This window comes from Filicampus tigris, chromosome 20, assembly GCF_054856515.1.
Source record: "Filicampus tigris isolate MCC_2025a chromosome 20, RoL_Ftig_1.0, whole genome shotgun sequence".
NCBI lineage: Eukaryota > Metazoa > Chordata > Actinopteri > Syngnathiformes > Syngnathidae > Filicampus > Filicampus tigris.
Genome location: NC_141236.1, coordinates 3086752 through 3105474, shown reverse-complemented (window position 1 = coordinate 3105474; position 18723 = coordinate 3086752). Strand labels below are relative to the sequence as shown.

The 18723-nt window shown below is 41.4% G+C and overlaps 1 protein-coding gene across 1 annotated transcript; it reads left to right on the top strand.

Annotated features, from left to right (window-relative positions):
* Positions 1–5428: 5428 nt before the first annotated feature.
* thbs1b (thrombospondin 1b) lies at positions 5429–17247 on the top strand. The gene is made up of 23 exons (XM_086019075.1): positions 5429–5617; positions 5700–5775; positions 5905–6464; positions 6832–6907; positions 7087–7164; positions 7256–7365; positions 7562–7687; positions 9129–9225; positions 10322–10495; positions 10592–10768; positions 10848–11021; positions 11108–11235; positions 11328–11480; positions 11595–11813; positions 11881–11988; positions 12336–12495; positions 12617–12735; positions 13388–13622; positions 13733–13960; positions 14282–14553; positions 14657–14754; positions 14838–14977; positions 15406–17247. Exons 2-23 carry the CDS (start codon positions 5712–5714, stop codon positions 15411–15413), a joined length of 3504 nt encoding a protein of 1167 aa, XP_085875201.1. The 5' UTR covers positions 5429–5617; positions 5700–5711; the 3' UTR covers positions 15414–17247.
* The last annotated feature ends 1476 nt before the right edge of the window (positions 17248–18723 follow it).

Sequence of the window (18723 nt, the reverse complement as noted above, 5' to 3'; positions counted from 1 at the left end):
TACATTTAAGGCAGACTTTTTCCTCGCTGATACTAAGGAATGACAATGACAGAAGAGTAACAGAGTATTTCTTGAATACTTGATATTCTATTCTTCTATTCTTCTAAGAATAGTTCTATTCTTAGAACTATTCTTAGAAAAACAAAGCATCAGAGCTAAGCAGATTATTTTTTGTCTGGCTTGTTTAGCATTTGATCATGATGCCAATTCTCATTGTTAAATCCAAAACGCCTCAAAATCAGTAAGTACTCTTTTGCAGATTTTCAAAAAGGTTTGTTATGAGGACCTCAGACCCCCTTTCTAATCTCTTAATACCCACCAACGTGATGTGACATCCAGTGCCAGCTGAAAATCACAGATGGGAAAATAGAACCATTTCAAAAACTCATTTTTCTGTCCCATTTTTGTGGCTTTATATGTCTTCTGAGCATAGCAACAACAACTTTTCTTATCCTAAATTTGTAACCAATAGGACCATATAGAGGAGTGAAAACATCAAAAGTGGTTCATGAAGCTTCGTTTTCCCATCACTACTGTATACACAGGAAATTTTCCCTATGTTCAAAACAAATGTTCCATCAGTCTTTTGTAACGACTTCTACTACTACTAAACTTCACTTCTTGCCAAAGTCAGCTGAGATAGGCCGAACCTAACTGTGAACCTAATCACTCCAAGCAGTGTGGATGGCTGAAAATTAGGAATAGTTATTTCACTATATTCATTATTCAGTCATATTAATGTAACCCATGTTTATAAATGTTCCCGTATATGAAGATTGGCAAAGGGAGCAGTGTCAATGGCCATGGCTTATCATGACTGTGAGGTCACGAATGTCTGACAATGAGCCCCTCCCTTAGGCAGATTGTTGGAGGGTCTATTGAAGCGTCAGTTGCTCACTCATGCACTAAATAGTTCCTGAAAGGTCCTCTCACGCCCAACCTCCGAACCTTGTGGCCATGACAAGGTCACCAGAGATCTTCTTAGACATGTTGTTAATGTGACAGGACAACGGTGAGGTAATCAGAAATGTTTTTTTTAGAGTGGGCAGAGATGTCTACAATGGTCTTGATACTCAAATGTCAACACTCAGCCTCAATTTAAAGTGGTATTAAGAGAAACACACAGAAGTATTGCGGGTTGATGTAATTGCATAGTTTATCCGGATGCGCCTGGAGGTCACGAAGATTCATTCAGGTTCCGTCTGAAATGACTTAACACGTTGGAGCAGTCCCAACAAATGTGCCATGAGAAATACATTTGCTTAATATTCCTGAAAATGATTCTGTATTTACAACAATCATGATCATCTGTTTATTTACAGACAACATCTCCTGAAGCATCTTTTTGCAGATGTTAAAAGAAGCCGGTCTTCTGAGGAAGAACAGGCGGCTCTGTCCTTTCCTGCACAACGTTGGAAGTCCGCCGCAGCCTTTCTTCCAGCTGCAAACCCAAGAATTTCTACATCTGTACAATCTCTACTGGGTCAGGGTGAGGTCTGGGCCTCGTGAAGTTCACCACAACCACCTTGTCTTGGAGATGTTTAGGCGCAGGTTGTTGGAGTCTCACCATGTGACAAAGTCCTTAATCAGTGTCCTCTATTCCTCCAAATGTCCTCTCCTGTTACAAGCCACAATCGCGGTGTCGTCCGCAAACTAATGCACATGGTAGAGCTCCAAAGTTGTACTTGAACTCCAAAATGTACACGATGAACAGGACTAGAGACAGCACAGTCCCCTGTGGTGCTCCCGGCCTGCTAACAGATGTGGGTCTTCTTGGTTTTGTCCAAAACAGCCAAAATGTTGGAGTTGTTTTGTACAAAAGTTGGGTCAAATTGACCCAAGTAGTGTATCGGTCCTTTTTTGACACCAAATTGTGTTATTTTTAACCCAACTGTTTTTAGAGTGTGTATGTGCCTTGCCTCAATAAAGGTTGGGAAACATTGCGGTAAAGGCTGCAGCATATGGCACGAGGTGTAGTGTTTTTCTTCAGTAAAACCATTACACCCGATGTAAACACTGTTATCAGTGTGTGGCTCATGGAAGTGTGTGCATGTGCATACATGCGTAGTTTCAACAAAAAATGTGACAAATAGCTGCTGCCCAGAACGTCTGTTATCCGGATTATTTTTAACGATTTTGTTTCAATGTGTTTTGATTCTTTTTATGTACGGCAGGTTTGGACAGGTACTCAGCGTTTCTTTATTTTTAACTCTCAAAGAATTAGCTTTGGGTTACTCCAAGCATATTGTTTAAGAGGTGTTTTATATTGAGGACTGGACAAACCTTACATTTCCCTTAAAAACTACGAAGGGTTCTTTGCATCGCCTGACCTAACAGGCCATATGAGTGATTTCAACCCAGTTTGGGGCATATAAAGAAGCTAAGGTATTACAAAGAAGGCTCCCAGGATATTTATGTATGCTGCAGAGGTATGCTGGGAATGTGTACGTGGCAGATGACCTTTTTATATCTCCAAATAAGGTCAGCTGACAACTGTTTATTGCCGCCTGAGCCCAGGTCACCACCGTTTGTGTTGGTTTATCCGAGGAATGTGTACAGAGCTGTAAAAGTATTGTTTGAAATGCCCAGTAAATTATGTTCATGGCGAACAAAGAAAATGTGGGGTTTTAAAGTGCCCAACATGCGTGTACGTTCTGATTTATTGGGTCCATAATAGTTCTCCATACTTACAAAAGCAGTGATACATTTTACGTTTTTCATTCTCTCAGGTCGATAAATTTTACCCTCATCTTAAACTGAACAACTGGTTGATCTATTTTTATTTTATATTACTGGGCCCATAGTCAAACCTTTCTTAAACTTAATGTATTATTGCACGCAAAGCCAGTGACAGCATGCCATTGTGTTTAATGCTTTTTTTGAAAATGTTCTTATACATACTAAAATGGAAATGGATGGGTTGATTCATCCATTCACACACATATTCATGAGACGCCTATTTAGAGTTTACTTGATGAATTGTAACATGTTCATGCGTGTAATGGTATTATTATGGCTTACTTCTGGTGCTCCGGTTTCCTCCTGTTGAACCAGAAACAGAACATATTGCGACATAGGAAAGCACTGACTAACCAGTACAACATGACTGAAGTAACGATGACAGGAAAAGAAAAAAACATCATCCGAATGCCAAAACTATTATATAATTATAATCGAGTGATAAACTGAGTAAAAGATAATCTCTTTATAATGTGTTTTACACAACTGTTGTTGAATGCAAACTCACAAGAGGTCAAATAAAATCGAACAAGCAGCTTGGCTATGGGCAGCAATTACATCAGATAGTTGTGAAAACCATCATGTCTATTTCGTGCTCTTTCTGCTGTGCTTGGAATGTAAATGACATTGTCTAAGGAAGCCCATAAAAAGAAGATGGTGCACCATGACCTGATAATAGACTGAAGATGGATAAAGACTACATTCCTAGCCACATTTGAGATATTTAAAAGTTGCAGAATCACTGAGCCCATTGCATTCAATATCTCATGTGAAAGGCACAGTTTGTCGTGTAGTGTAGAACATTCCAATGAGATGTTTCATCAAAATAACTACACAAACACTGCGAGAGAGACAGGGCTTGTCACTGGAGATTTTATTGTGTCTGTGTTGTGTGGGTGGGTGGATTGTATCAGCAAAGCATTTTGCTTCAACTAAATGTTGTTTATGCCGTTGTTATTTCCTAAATATTCAATCATAGTTTAGTTTTATAACCAGATTTTTCCAAATCTACCCTTGTTTGACTGTGAATGTGGAGATGTGTTTCATATATATATATATATATATATATATATATATATATATATATATATATATATATTAGTGCTGTCAAGCGATTAACATTTTTTAACGAATTAATTGCAAAATTTTCCATAATTGATCGCAATTAATCGTATTTTTCAATGAAGCTTGGAACAGATATTTACTTGCGTAACATCTTGGAATTAATGTGGAAAAAAAAAATAAAAGGATATTTTGATCCAAAAACTCTAATAGCTTTCTTTTATCCTTAAATAAGGTTATTTTCCTGTAAAATGCAACTGTTGAATGATACACCAAAGACATACAACAAATATGGCATTTGAATTTGGCTTTGCCAAGTGCACAAATTATTTTGGATTTTTCCAATGAGCGTTCGAGCGACTTTTTAAAGTAAAACTACGTAAAAATCTGCCAGTGACTCTCCTCTAAGTTTGACTGCAAAGTGAGCAGAGGTCAGCTGTCACAGGACGTAAATACAACTGAGTTGATTTTTTTTCATGCTTTTATAAAATTGAAAAATGAATCTCCATAGTTAACGCGTTAAGTTTTACAGCCCTAAAAAATATATATATATATATATATATAAAAACATCCATTCTTCCATTCTTCCAGTCAATCGCAGGGCACACAGAGAAAACCACCCATTCACACTCACAATCATACCTATAGAAAATGTAAATATGACTAAATTGAAATATGTTCAGTTATCATAAAACGCATGTTTTTGGAATGTGGGAGGATGCCGGAGTATTTGGTATTTAAAACCCAAACTTCAAAATTGTGAGGCAGACACGCTACCACACTGTTTAAATACTCTAGATGACTGAAATTCAAATTTCCATTGCTAAAAGAAATTCATGAGCTAGTTCAAGTTTTCTTTACTTGGTTAATTGGCATGAGGCCTTGACCATGCGTCCTGTGCTGCTATTCGCTTGATTGATGTTGTATGCATCGTCGGCAGAGATCAGGACTCCATATGTCTTTGACATTCCTTCAAGCTGTCAACAGGCAGTGAAAATCACGGGGATGTCAATGCTCAGGTATGGAGGGAGCTCAAAGAGTGCACTCATGCACAACACTCAGTTTGTACCCAGGACCTCGTCCTAGCTGAGCAGCAAGTTAGATTGCCTCAGGCTACTATGTTATGTCGACTCTTAGTGGTCAGAAACAGAACTGCATGCATTGCTGTCCACTCACTAACAACGTGTTTGTGATCAGTCTTTGATTAATGGCTTTACAAAACAAAGCGCACTAGCTTTATGGGACTCTTTACAGATGTAATCAACATTAAATTTTATCAACGTGCATTGAATTTAAGAGTATAACTGAAATGCCACTTGATTCATTGCAGAATGAGTGTTACTGCTATGTTGTGGCAATGAAGGGCAGACAAACACAATAATTCCATACATTAAGCATAATTCGCATTTTTGGCTATGGGAATCTGTAATGAAGAGAGGACCCACTGAGTCAAGAGGAAATACTTCACACACACTCTCTCCCTCTCTTTCTCTCTCTCTCCCCTATAGATGATAAACTCGACCCTTCTCTCCTCACCCCTGATTGGACGAGGCCACTTGTTGGGAATGGCATTAAACTATTTAAATAGCACTTTGTCTTGCGTCAGTTTATAAGGAACTTTTTTATTGCGACTGATCCCATCCAGGACACATTTCTCCCCATAAAATGTATACATGTTGCTGAGGTGCAGTGGAGCTTTTGTCTAATTTTTCCCATATTTGATACATATAAATTCCGAAGGATTATTGCTGGATTTGTATTATTTTTGTGCATTTACATCCTACTTTTAATCTTTAATTTACTTTTTTGTAAACAGGTGAGTTAATTAAAGTATAGATATTCGATTAGATATAATATTTTTTACAGTAAAGCATCAACTTAAATACGTTTTTCTGCAGTTAAATCTCATCATGAAGCTGACGGGGATATTTTTGTTACTGATGCTGTGGACCTGTGAGGGGGCCAGAATAGCAGGTGATCCAATTGAACTCGCAGATTATACATCTAATACGGAATATTTATTAAGAGTATTTTCTGTTTGAAACTGAAAAACAACAACAACAACAAAGATATTGAGTGCAAATTATGATTATACACCCACAGAGAGCGGAGAGGACAACAGCGTGTACGACTTGTTCGATCTGGTCCAAGTCCCCAAGAAGAACCACGGAGTGAATCAGGTGAAAGGAGACGACCCGTACAGCCCCGCCTACAAGATCCTCAACCCGGACCTGATCCCCCCGGTCCCCGAGCGCGCCCTCCGGGACCTGATCGACTCCATCCACGCCGAGAGAGGCTTCCTCTTGCTGCTCAACTTCAAGCAAGCCAAGCGCACGCGGGGCAGCCTCCTGACCGTCGAGAAGAAGGACGGTTCCGGTCCAGTATTTGAGATCGTGTCCAACGGGAAGGCGAACACTTTGGACATTGTTTTCTCCACCGAGAAGAAGCAGCATTTGGTCTCCATCGAAGATGCGGATCTCGCCACGGGTCACTGGAAGAACATCACGCTGTTCGTGCAGGAGGACCGGGCTCAGCTGTACGCAGGATGCGAGGAGGTCAACAACGCCGAGCTGGACGCGCCGATCCAGAGCATCTTGACCCAGGAGACTCCTGCCAGTGCGCAGCTCAGGATCGGGAAAGGAGCCGTGAAGGACAGGTTCATGGTGAGTACGAACCCGTAACGGGCTGTGAAATGACATTTGCACACCTTTGAGCAGTCTCATCCAAAGTGCTGCAAATGCGTAAAATACGCACACTAAGAAGAAGAATCTGTATGGCAAGATCCTTGAATTTAACTTCGTGTGATAATGCACACATGAAGGCCAAAAAAAGTATGCAATATATATATATATATGAAATGGTGACAAGAAGTGATAATAAAATGCGCGACAAACCCACAGTGCAATAAAGATACAAAACAATAGCAACGTGTGCAATAAACCGCTAAGTGCATGTGTACAGTATAGATACGTTTATATGAACGCGGTCACGCAAGATTTTACGGCTTAAATTGCACACCCGTGTTTGCAGGGGGTCCTTCAAAACGTGCGCTTTGTTTTTGGAACAAGCTTGGACGCCATCCTCCGCAACAAGGGATGTCAGAGCTGTGAGTAATTAATCACCAGTATGTTTACCCTCACACTTCCGTTTCATGTGATACTCAACCCAAATACAATATTTGGACGCATAAAAACTTTTCTCAAGGGCTTAGCTGTGTCATAAAAATATACCATCACACTTGTGAGCACTTATTTCATGCGATGTGTGGTTTTATTCTCCCTCCAGCGCCAGATTCCATGATCATGGAGAATCTTAATGGCTCCTCAGCCATCAGGACAGAGTACACAGGTCATAAAACTAAAGGTAAATAATAGTTAGCGAATGTGCATTACTGCTCATGCCGGTCTGCACTAAAACACAAATTAAACTTTTTTTTCTTTTTGCTGTAATGAAGATCTGCAGATGGTCTGTGGTTTCTCCTGTGAGGACCTCATCAGCATGTTCAAGGAGCTCAAGGGTCTTGGTGTGGTGGTCAAGGAGCTGTCCATTGAGCTCCGCAAACTGGTAAGACTGTCTGCACTGCCTGTGTGTGTACGTGTGCACGTGTGCGTGTGCGTGTATATTTATGAGGTCTCAAATCATAATGAAGTCAAATTAACATTTTACTCTCTCAAAAATTGATGGTTATGTTAAAAAAATGTGTTCCTCAAACAGTGATTGACTTGTTAAGCTGCTTTAAAAATGGATGTTTCCCTTGCAGACAAATGAGAACAAGCTGATTAAGACTCGCATCGGCATCCACAGTGGCGTCTGCATCCACAATGGCATCGTTCACAAAAACAGAGATGAGTGGACTGTCGATGACTGCACCGAGTGCACATGTCAGGTGTGCATATCTTGTATTTTTTACACTGTTCTGAGAATGCTTTGTGCATGCACAAACACAGATGGACACAGTAGCAAACTATTACCACAACTCAACTAATGTGGTCAGTAATGATAGCGTGATGGCTTGTTTGGCCATGATAAGAAGTCTGTCGTCAGGAGGTCAACTCAAAATGATGCGCTGCTCGTAATTAAAGTCAACCCAAACATATTTTTTTTCAAAAATATGTTCTATGCAGGCCCACTTGTTGAAACAAGGCACTCTGATTAATATTGCCTTTGTGGAATATGAAAAAATCCACCCATTTTTAGCTAGTTCAAGGGGTGGCCATTTTGTCACTTCTGTCAACTGAAGATGACATCGAAGTTGCTCAGGGATCAGATAACGACCAATCATGGTTCAGCTTCAGAAAACAAATGAGTAGTGATTGGTTGTTACCCGAGCCCTGAGCAACTGTGATGTCATTTTATTTTAACGAAATAATCAGAATGCCATATTTCAACTAGTGGGCCTGCATTGAACATATTCTGGAAAAAAATATGTTTGGTTGACTTTAAGCAGCAAAATCTAGCCATTTCAGGGGGCGGCCATTTTGTCACTTCTGTCGACTGAAACTGACATCACAGATGGTTTTAACGACCAATCACAGTTCACCTGTTTTCTGAAACTGAGCCACATTTGGTCGTTATCTGATCCCTGAGCATCTGTGATGTCACTTTCAGTCGACGGACGTGACAAAATGGCCGCCCCGGGCGATGGCTAAAAACGGGTGGATTAACTCTTATTCCACAAAGGCAATATTTATCTGAATGCCTTATTTCAACTATTGGGCATGTATAGAACATATTCTTGAAAAAAAAAAATCTTTGAGTTGACTTTCGCTTCAAGGACATCTCATCTCTAACATTCACTCAGGTAATAAAGACCTCATCTTTTTGCAGTAGTGGGATTCACTTCCAGATGTAGTCATGTTGGCCCTCATTCCTGCAAGTTATCAAATCCAGCAGGAATAATAATAGCATTCATAAGAAAAGGCAGTCATTTCTCTTCAGTCCTTCATTATGTCATACACAGGCTGCCTGCCTTTGCATGTCTTAGGCACAGTTTCGCAGTCTAGGTCAACCGTCTGAAACCAGCTTCCTTTTATGAAGGGTTTGGCCACATTCCCACAATCTGCTGACCCAGTAGGCAGACTGGTGCCAGCAGGGGTCTACATTTGCAGACAGACACCTGGATTTTATTCTATCATGTCAGGCTTGGCGAATTATTCCAAGCGCAGAAATTTTATTGCACGGAAAAGGATCAAAATCACGCGAGTTATGCAATAAACCATCCTTCAAGACATGGTTAGGTCAAGCTTCATTTCGCTCATGGCCCCTATACCAACATTTGAAAAAGTCTTTATAAGGCAACACCTAACCAACTATCGGGTTTTTTGCAGAACTCTGCAACAGTGTGTCGCAAGATCTCCTGTCCCTTGATTCCCTGTGCTAACGCAACTCTACCGGACGGAGAGTGTTGCCCACGCTGTGGAACACGTAAGCATTTTACTTCACTTCATTGAACACATTTTGCTGAAATCTGCACCGTCATTAGAAACTACCGTATATACTCTAATGTTCACCGCTCACTAAAGATTCAAACCAAATTTAAGCATAAAATACCCCTCTGAAGTCAAGCAGAATGTCTTAAATATAACCTCAACAAAAGTTAAGACAATCTTTTAGATTGTACAGTTTGACCCTGTAAACAAATTATTTCCTATAGTATTTTTTTTCCAAAACCAAACAAACTACATGTTCGACCTTAGAGGTTCCACACTGCAGTTACAACCATACAAATGTGTCATGCAGTACTGTAAATGCTGTGTAAGCTCAAATCTGGAAGGAGCATTCACTGAAACACTGCCTCAGTCATTCCCTCTGAGATTCAGTGTAATTTCCCATATAAAAGCCGCAAATATTTCCCCACATGTAAAGGTTTCTGTTCAAGAGAAAGTATGTTAATTCTGGAGATGACTTAACTGCGCTCGTGTTGGAATAAATAAAAGGGTACTTATGTGTTTGGAACATTGGCGCTTTGTGTTCAAAAACATCTTTGAATTCTTAAAGCTGAGATGGCTGCAATTTGCCAAATTGGTCAAAGTGGGCAAGAAAATTGTTTGACTGTTTGGTAAAGGCCTCATCCACGTGAAGACGAGTGACATGTTAGTCATACCTGTGCAGTCTTGGCTGCAACCCTTTCCCTAAAACATAAATAAACAGCAGTGGCCACATTCATATGGACCTCAGCCACTTGTTGAAGTCATTACACACCATTGGCCACCAGCGCAGAAAAAAGTCCCCTTTAGGAAAACATAAGTCAATGGGGCATCCCAATGTAACTGTATCATTAGGACAGTGGGCCCTTCTGTTCTTTGGCTTCTCTTAGTATGTAAGTCGCTGCTCATCCTCAACAGAAGGCCCTGAATCCAAGCGAAATCCAAACTGCTAGCTTTCTGCTCTTAAAGATTTCCGCTGCTAATTTAGGCTCGAGGGTGTTGTGTGTATGTGGTGGTTGGGGGGGTGCGGCATTCTCCAATAGCCGTTTCATTGTGTCCCTCTCCCATATTCTTGCCATCACCCTCCTCCTCAGCGAGCGACTATGCAGAGGACGGCTGGTCGCCGTGGTCTGAATGGACCCATTGTTCTGTGTCATGTGGGCGGGGCATCCAGCAGCGTGGACGCTCTTGCGACCGCATCAATAACAACTGCGACGGCACCTCTGTGCAAACCCGGGACTGCTACCTCCAAGAGTGTGACAAGCGCTGTAAGTCAACCCCCAACAAACAACCCAAGTTGTCATCTCCAAAAACTTTGGTGCATTACTTTGCTTCCTAAAATCGGTCTGATTTTGAATGCTCAGTCAAGCAGGATGGCAGCTGGAGCCATTGGTCACCGTGGTCCTCATGCTCGGTTACCTGCGGGGCTGGTGTCATCACTAGAATCCGTCTCTGCAATTCCCCAACCCCCCAGCTTGGAGGCAAGGACTGTGTGGGAGAAGGACGCCAAACAGAAAAGTGTCAAAAGTCTCCATGCCCCAGTAAGTTTCAGGTCTACTCACTTGCACTAAGCTCATTTATATAACAACAAAAGCTTATCATCGTGCAACCTTTCCTCAGTCAATGGCAACTGGGGACCTTGGTCACCGTGGGATACATGCACTGTTACATGTGGAGGCGGTGCGCAAACTCGTAAACGCCTGTGCAATGACCCTGCGCCAAATTATAATGGTAAAGAGTGTGTTGGTGACAGCAAAGAAACGCAGACATGCAACAAGAAAACGTGTCCTATCGGTGAGGAACTGATTCGTTAGACACAAACATAGCAGCGTATACCTGAAATGACACTTGAGACCTTGAACAATGTTGACTGATTTCAGATGGATGCCTATCAAACCCTTGTTTTGCTGGAGTCAAATGCAATAGTTTCCCCGATGGTTCCTGGAAGTGTGGAAAATGTCCGATTGGATATACTGGCAATGGTGTCAAATGCAAAGACCTTGATGAGGTAAAAAGTGAGCATCTGCTGTCAGTTATATAGGAAAAAACCTTATACAAGTTGAATGATTTGAATTCTTCTTCATCTTAACCTGGACACAGTGCAAGGAGGTCCCTGATGCTTGCTTTGTGTTTAATGGCGTACACCGCTGTGAGAACACAAATCCCGGCTACAACTGTCTTCCATGCCCACCTCGATATTCAGGACCTCAACCATTTGGTAAAGGTGTGGAGCAGGCTGTTGCTACTAAACAGGTGTGTACCTTTGAAAACAGGAACGGGGGCAGTTTCATTTAAACTGCAGGCCCGTGTCTCTAGGTTCATAAACATATGAATTTAGATTTTGCAACTCCCTTCTTCTCTTTGTAGGTGTGCTCACCCCGAAATCCATGCCTGGATGGAAGCCACGACTGCAATAAACATGCACGCTGTAACTACCTTGGGCATTTCTCGGAAGCCATGTTTCGATGCGAGTGCAAGCCAGGCTACGCTGGCAATGGATACATCTGTGGAGAGGACACTGATCTGGATGGTTGGCCCAATGCTGACTTAGTTTGTGTGGAGAATGCCACTTACCACTGCAAAAAGGTAGGTATAAGAAGTTACAAAGGCATTAGTTGAACATCCTGATGATCCATGTTTTCTGTTAATGTAGGACAACTGCCCCAACCTCCCCAACTCTGGGCAGGAAGACTATGATAAGGACGGTATTGGAGATGCGTGTGACGTTGACGATGACAACGATGGCATTCCTGATGACAGAGTAAGTAGCGCAGGAGAGTGATGTGCAACTGACTGAGATTTTTATGTTCTTCATGCATGTGCAATATGAAGCTAGGTGGATAGGAGGTGGGGCTCAGGGGAAAAGCAAATGTTTTCCCTGGCCAAAAACTCAAATTCTATCACCGAGGTACAAGTCTGAAGGGACTCAACTGTGCACAAATTCCAACGCTAGAAGTGGAATCTGACCTAAAAATAAAGCACCTTTTCATTCCACCGCCCTCCTTCCTTCTAAATAGATCCACTCAGTCAGTCTGAAGGCAGATGGCAAGGACCTGCACCTGAACACATACCCATAACTTTCTTACCATCTTTTAATCTCCAAAACAGGACAACTGTCCATTCACCTTCAACTCCAGGCAGTATGACTATGACCGTGATGACGTGGGTGATCGCTGTGACAACTGCCCTTATAATAGCAACCCTGACCAAACAGACACAGACAACAATGGAGAGGGGGATGCCTGCGCTGTGGACATAGATGGAGATGGTAAGGATGGTTACTCCGAGCAGGACTCACAGCTTGTTAGTCTGCACTGAAGTGATTTTTTTTCTAAATACATTAAAGTAAAGTATTCATTTCAATATAATGCGTTTTGTAAATTTTCTAGGCATACTTAATGAAAAGGACAACTGTCCCTATGTGTACAATGTGGACCAGAGAGACACAGATTTGGATGGGGTAGGAGACATGTGCGATAACTGCCCTCTGGAACATAATCCTGATCAGGTGTGTGCACACTCCTTCCCTACTCATTTCCTTCCAGCTCATCCACTAGCAACAATACACATTCATCCCTCAGTCTTTCTTCATAGCTCAGCATGTCTTTCTTTCAATTACATGTGAGAGATATGCACACAAAAAGAGACAGAGAGAGAAAAAGAGAAAGAGAGAGTCAGAGAAAGAGTGAGTGATTCAGTTATCAGCCCCTATCAGTGTGAGCTTTACATGCTGGACTAAATCCCACATAGAGCTCAAGGGCACATCAGTTCAAAAAGGCGTGGTGGGGGTTAGGGGTCTTTTCAATTGTCCATTGACGTAAAATGTGAAAGAAGAGGCCCTCAGCGAGATATTATTGAGGATTGGGCTGCGCTGCAGGACAGCTGAATGCACCTGTGCCATGCTACACTGCGAAGGAGAAATCTAACGGACAAGGGTGCTTGAAATTGATAGTTTTATGAGCTTTAAAATCAAGTCTAGACAGCTATGATACTAGAAGTAAAACACACAATTTTCCACAAATAATCCAAGCAAGATTTGAGTCTACCGAAATGAAGACTGTCCATTCCAATTCCAACATCCTTTTATTCATACAATCCCCTGTTCCCTAATTCCCAATTGTCATTTCAAATTTTCCATTTTCTTTCATTTGCCATTGCAGGTGGACTCAGATGATGACCGTGTGGGAGACAAATGTGACAGCAACCAGGATATTGATGAGGATGGACACCAGAACAACCTGGACAATTGCCCGTACATCCCCAACGCCAATCAGGCTGATCACGACAAGGACGGCAAGGGAGATGCATGTGACCACGATGACGACAATGATGGCATCCCAGACGACAAGGACAATTGCAGACTCGCACATAATCCTGACCAGGTTGACTCCGATGGTGAGGACAATGGAAGATTGGGAAGGGGTCTAAATTCAACTGGCACACTAATACCCAATATGTATTTCCCATTACAGATCAGCTACTAATGTACACAATTTCTTTTGCAGGTGATGGCCGTGGAGATGCATGCAAAGATGACTTTGACCAAGACAATGTGCCCGACATCTACGATGTCTGTCCAGAGAACTTTGACATTAGCGAGACAGACTTCCGCAAATTCCAGATGGTTCCTCTAGACCCGAAAGGCACTTCCCAGATTGATCCAAATTGGGTGGTTCGTCACCAGGGTAAAGAGCTCGTTCAAACCGTCAACTGCGACCCTGGAATTGCTGTCGGTAAGTAGAACATAGACCTCCACCAAAGCTGTACAATGGCAGATCCTTTTCTCCTAGGCTAAGAAGTGGAACAGGAAATAGTTTAGTATCCAGAAAATAAATTAACTGTGCATTTGATATGCTGCAGAAGATAATTGTAAAAGTAAAATCATTTAGTTGTTTTTGCGTAATCATGGAAACAAAGAGATCCTTGTTGGAGGAAAATACAATATATATTCCAATTGTGTGTTGTTGTTGTTGTTTTGTTCCAACAGATAGATATACACAAAGTTCTTCATTTATGATTATTTCAATATTCTTTCTTGGATCTTTTTTCTGTAGGATATCACGAGTTCAATGCGGTGGACTTCAGTGGGACCTTTTTCATCAACACCGAGAGGGATGATGACTATGCCGGCTTTGTGTTTGGTTACCAGTCAAGCTCCAGGTTCTATGTGGTGATGTGGAAGCAGATCACTCAGACCTACTGGTCCAACAAACCCACGAAAGCCCAGGGCTACTCTGGGTTGTCAATCAAAGTGGTCAATTCCACCACTGGCCCGGGAGAACACCTCAGGAATGCCCTGTGGCATACCGGGAATACTGCAGGACAGGTACAGTATGACCTTCTTTGTGTTCATCCTCATAACTGATGACTTTTCCATCAGAATTGCCATCATATTAAAATATAATTATGGTTATTTTTACCTGCTTTAGGTCCGCACTCTTTGGCATGACCCTAAGAATGTTGGATGGAAAGATTACACTGCCTACAGATGGCATCTGATCCACAGACCAAGAACAGGGCTTATCAGGTGGGCAGATGTAACCGCCAACATGGATGTTTAACGTCCAATGGATTTGCTCATTGCTCATCAACTATTCCTTACCTACTCAGGGTTGTGATGTATGAAGGAAAGAAGATCATGGCAGATTCTGGTAGCATCTATGACAAGACATATGCCGGAGGCAGGCTAGGTCTTTTTGTCTTCTCTCAGGAGATGGTTTACTTCTCAGACCTCAAGTATGAGTGCAGAGGTAAGAATGTATGTCTCAAACTATTCAGTGGAACCTCCAAGGTTGAACACAGTCAGTTCTGGGACTCTGATCCACTTCAGATTTGTTCAAAATTACAATAGCTTTTTGGGGGTTTTTATTTTTAAAATTCTTAACTGTGCATGTATGTGTGTAAAAACATAAAACAAGTTCACTATGAAAACATACGAACAGGGCTATTAAGGCTTGTGGTTGGGAGGTGAGCCACCTAACAAACATCAACCACAGCTCATTTTCAGATGTACATTCCCGACTTATACCATATCATACTGAGTGGCAAGGACAGGGTCATTTGCATCATTTTCCTGTACAATTTAAGGGGTTCTATTGTAAAGACAAAATTGTCTGATTTCCTGAACCTAAAAGGGGCCATTATTAAAATGCAATGTCATTTTTCTTTCTTTTCACAGATGCATAAGCGCACAGCTCTGGATGTTCTGAGGAATGCACCTTTTAGTAGTATGAACTTTTTTTTATTCTCTCGTAAAGTCCAGGGACCGATTTATCTCCACAACACTTTCATGTGCAATGCGTACACCCGTTGATGGTGAAGGGCATGTGGGCAGCCTTTGGGTAACATGAAGCCGGTTTGGGCCGAAAACCAAATGGCTGAGAACAGTTTCAGGATCAGAGTCCCTTCACCCTTCCGCAAGAGTGGGGAAAGCTGGAGAGAAAAAGGAAAATATTCCCTCCCTCCCACCTTTGCCTGTAGGACACCAGCACCTTTCTGTCCCAGCTCTCCTTGCTTTCTTACTCTCTGAAAGACCTCATTCATCTCTGTGCGGGCAGGGCTCCCCATAGACAACTATGCACTTGCAGACTTTTTTACATCCTCTCTCTCAGCTTTTCCTCTGCAGCCTGTGTGCCTTTCTAGCTCACCTTCCTCACCTTATTACCCTCTGGATGGACATCCCAAAGAAAAGACTGAGTAAATATTCCATTTGCTTTACCAGATTGCACATTCTGAAAGATGCAATTCTTGAGGACTCAGAGGATGATGGCAGCAGTAAAATGTTAGGAATCTTTGTTGTGGAGGACGTATGACAGAAGAAAACTGTGTAGTGTTACAAATACGGAGAACATAATCTTATGGATGTTTGTGTTCATGCTTGTGTGTGGAAGACTGTCCACGATGGAAAATGAAAGTACTTGTATTCTTCAACCTAAGACTCTATGAAGATAAAAACCATGAAAAGGAGAAATGCTATCCAAAAGTCAATGTATTTCAACATGTAAAATGGAATTGTGTTAGTCTGGCAGTGTTCTTTGTCCTGAATTGGTTCACGAAGTCTCAGGTAAAATGAGCGTCTTGTAATAATTGCAGTCTGCATTCCCTCCACCATGTAACAGCCAAACCTTGGACTTATTACCCTCATCTTTTGGGTTTGAATTAGGTATTATGTAAATACATGTAATTTATTGACTCTTGCCTACAGTGTAGGCATAAACAAATCAATACTTTGAAAAAGTACAAAATCAATTGGATAAAATGGTAAAAACTTGGGAGTAATTAGGTTTGAGAAACCAGATGTGTTACTCCCTCTACTCACAACTTGCAAACAGTTTTGTTTTGGTTTTGATAACACACACCTACTAAGCATAAAGTGTTTGTGACTTGTGTCCTTTAGGAAAGAAATGCAAAGCTAAAGTGATGTACAAATATTACCTCATTGCAGTTGATCAACAAAAACACATGCATTTTATTTTCCATTGAAAGGATTGTAGTATTAGTGTAGCATGGGTTGTAAATTAAATGACATTTCCATTTAAGTACAATCAGCTCCCAAAACCTCGCCAGCAAGTGTGAAAGTAAAATGGGAGATTTCTTCTTCTTTTTTTTTTTTTTTAATTATTATTAAAGAATAATTTTGCGTTATCCTATATGTCCAATGCTGTTTTTAGCAGATAAATTATTGTTCAGTTTTGTTCTTAGCAGGTTGTGAGAGGTCAGTGAGTGTGTGCGTGTGTAGATAAATGCTATTTAAATAATTTATCAGGATTTGTTGCCGTACAAAAGGGCACCTGTCCGTCTGTATAAACGGTTTGCACACTGATGTGAGGATGTTGTATTCTTTATCATTTTTACTTTTGGGAGGTGGGGGCATGGTTGTTTATCAATATTATCATTGTTTTTGTACAATTAGTTTTGCTTGTCTGTAAACACGTTCTTAGTTGTAAAAATGCTGAAATGCTGTCTGTATTCATAGTGATTATTTTGTAACATAATTCAAGATAATAAATAGTTAAAAGTCTTGTGATTGTGTGTGCTCTTTTTTGTAAGTGGTTAAATAGTTTTCCAAAAAAGCTGGGACACTTGGCAAAAAAAGACTGAGAATGTTGGAGGAATGCTCAGCAAACAACTGTTTGGAACACCCCACGGGTGAGCAGGCTAATTGGAAGTTGGTGGGTGCTATGATTGGGTATAAAAGGAGCTTCCCTGAATTGCCCAGACATTCACAAGCAAAGATGGGCGAGGTAGGTGAAAAAAATCATCGAACAGTTTAAGGACAATGTTCCTCAGTGTACAATTGCAAGGAATTTAGGGATTTCATCATCTATGGTCAATAATCTCATGAATAGATTCAGATAATCTGGAGGAATCACTGCATGTAAGCAGCAAGGCCGAAAACCAACGTTAAAGGCTCACATGGGCTCAGGAACACTTCAGAAACCCATTGCCAGTAAATACAGTTTGACGCTGCTTCTGTAAATTAATTTAAACAAATTTAAGCAACTTAATACTCCACTAAGCAAAGAAAAAGACATTTATCAACAACACCCAGAAATGCCACCTGCTTCTCTGGGCCTGAGCTCATTTAAGATGGACTGATGCAAAGTGGAAAGATAAAAACTATGAAAAGTATAAATGCTATCCAAAAGTCAATGTATTTTAACATGCAAAATGGAATTGTGTTAGTCTGGTAGTGTTCTTTTTGGCCTGAATTGGTTCACGAAGTCTGATGCAAAGTGGAAAAGTGTTCTGTGGTCTGACGAGTCCACATTTAAAATTGTTTTGGGAATTTGTGGACGTAGTGTCCTCCAGGCCAAAGAGTAAAAGAACCATCTGGACTGTTATGGACGCAAATTTCAAAAGCCGGCATTTGTGATGGTATGGGGCTGTGTTGGTGCCAATGGCATGGCACTTACTTACACATCTTTGAAGACACAATTAATGCTGAAAGGTACAAAGAGGTTTTGGAGCAACATATGCTGCCAACCAAGCGTCATCGTTTTTTCCAGGGATGTCCCTGCTATTTCAACAAGATGTCAAGCCTCATTCTGCACGTGTTACAACTGCGTGGCTTTGTAGTAAGAGTGGGGTTACTAGACTGGCCTGCCTGCAGTGTAGACCTGTCTCCCATTGAAAATGTGAGGCGCATTATGAAGCGTAAAATACAGAGCTGGGCATTTTACAAAAATTTCCCGGTTCGTTTATCGCCTTTTGCCTGCAGCCGGGGTACCCTTCCACCGTCCATCCATCCGCCTTTTTGTCCAAATAGTAATCGCCTATAGGCCGGTCATTTTAAATTGGCTTCCGTTTGCGTTTGTGTCTACAAACGTCATTGTGTCCTGTGTAAACCTTTAATCCACGAACTTGCCGCCTACAAGAATTCCCTGTCCAGTCTGAGAAAACATGTCGAGGCAAAGCTAAATCATTACCCTTTCATTAGCATGGCCCTGGTTAATGACGGTAGTTTAGCATAACATGCTGTATTGGCGTGGTAGAC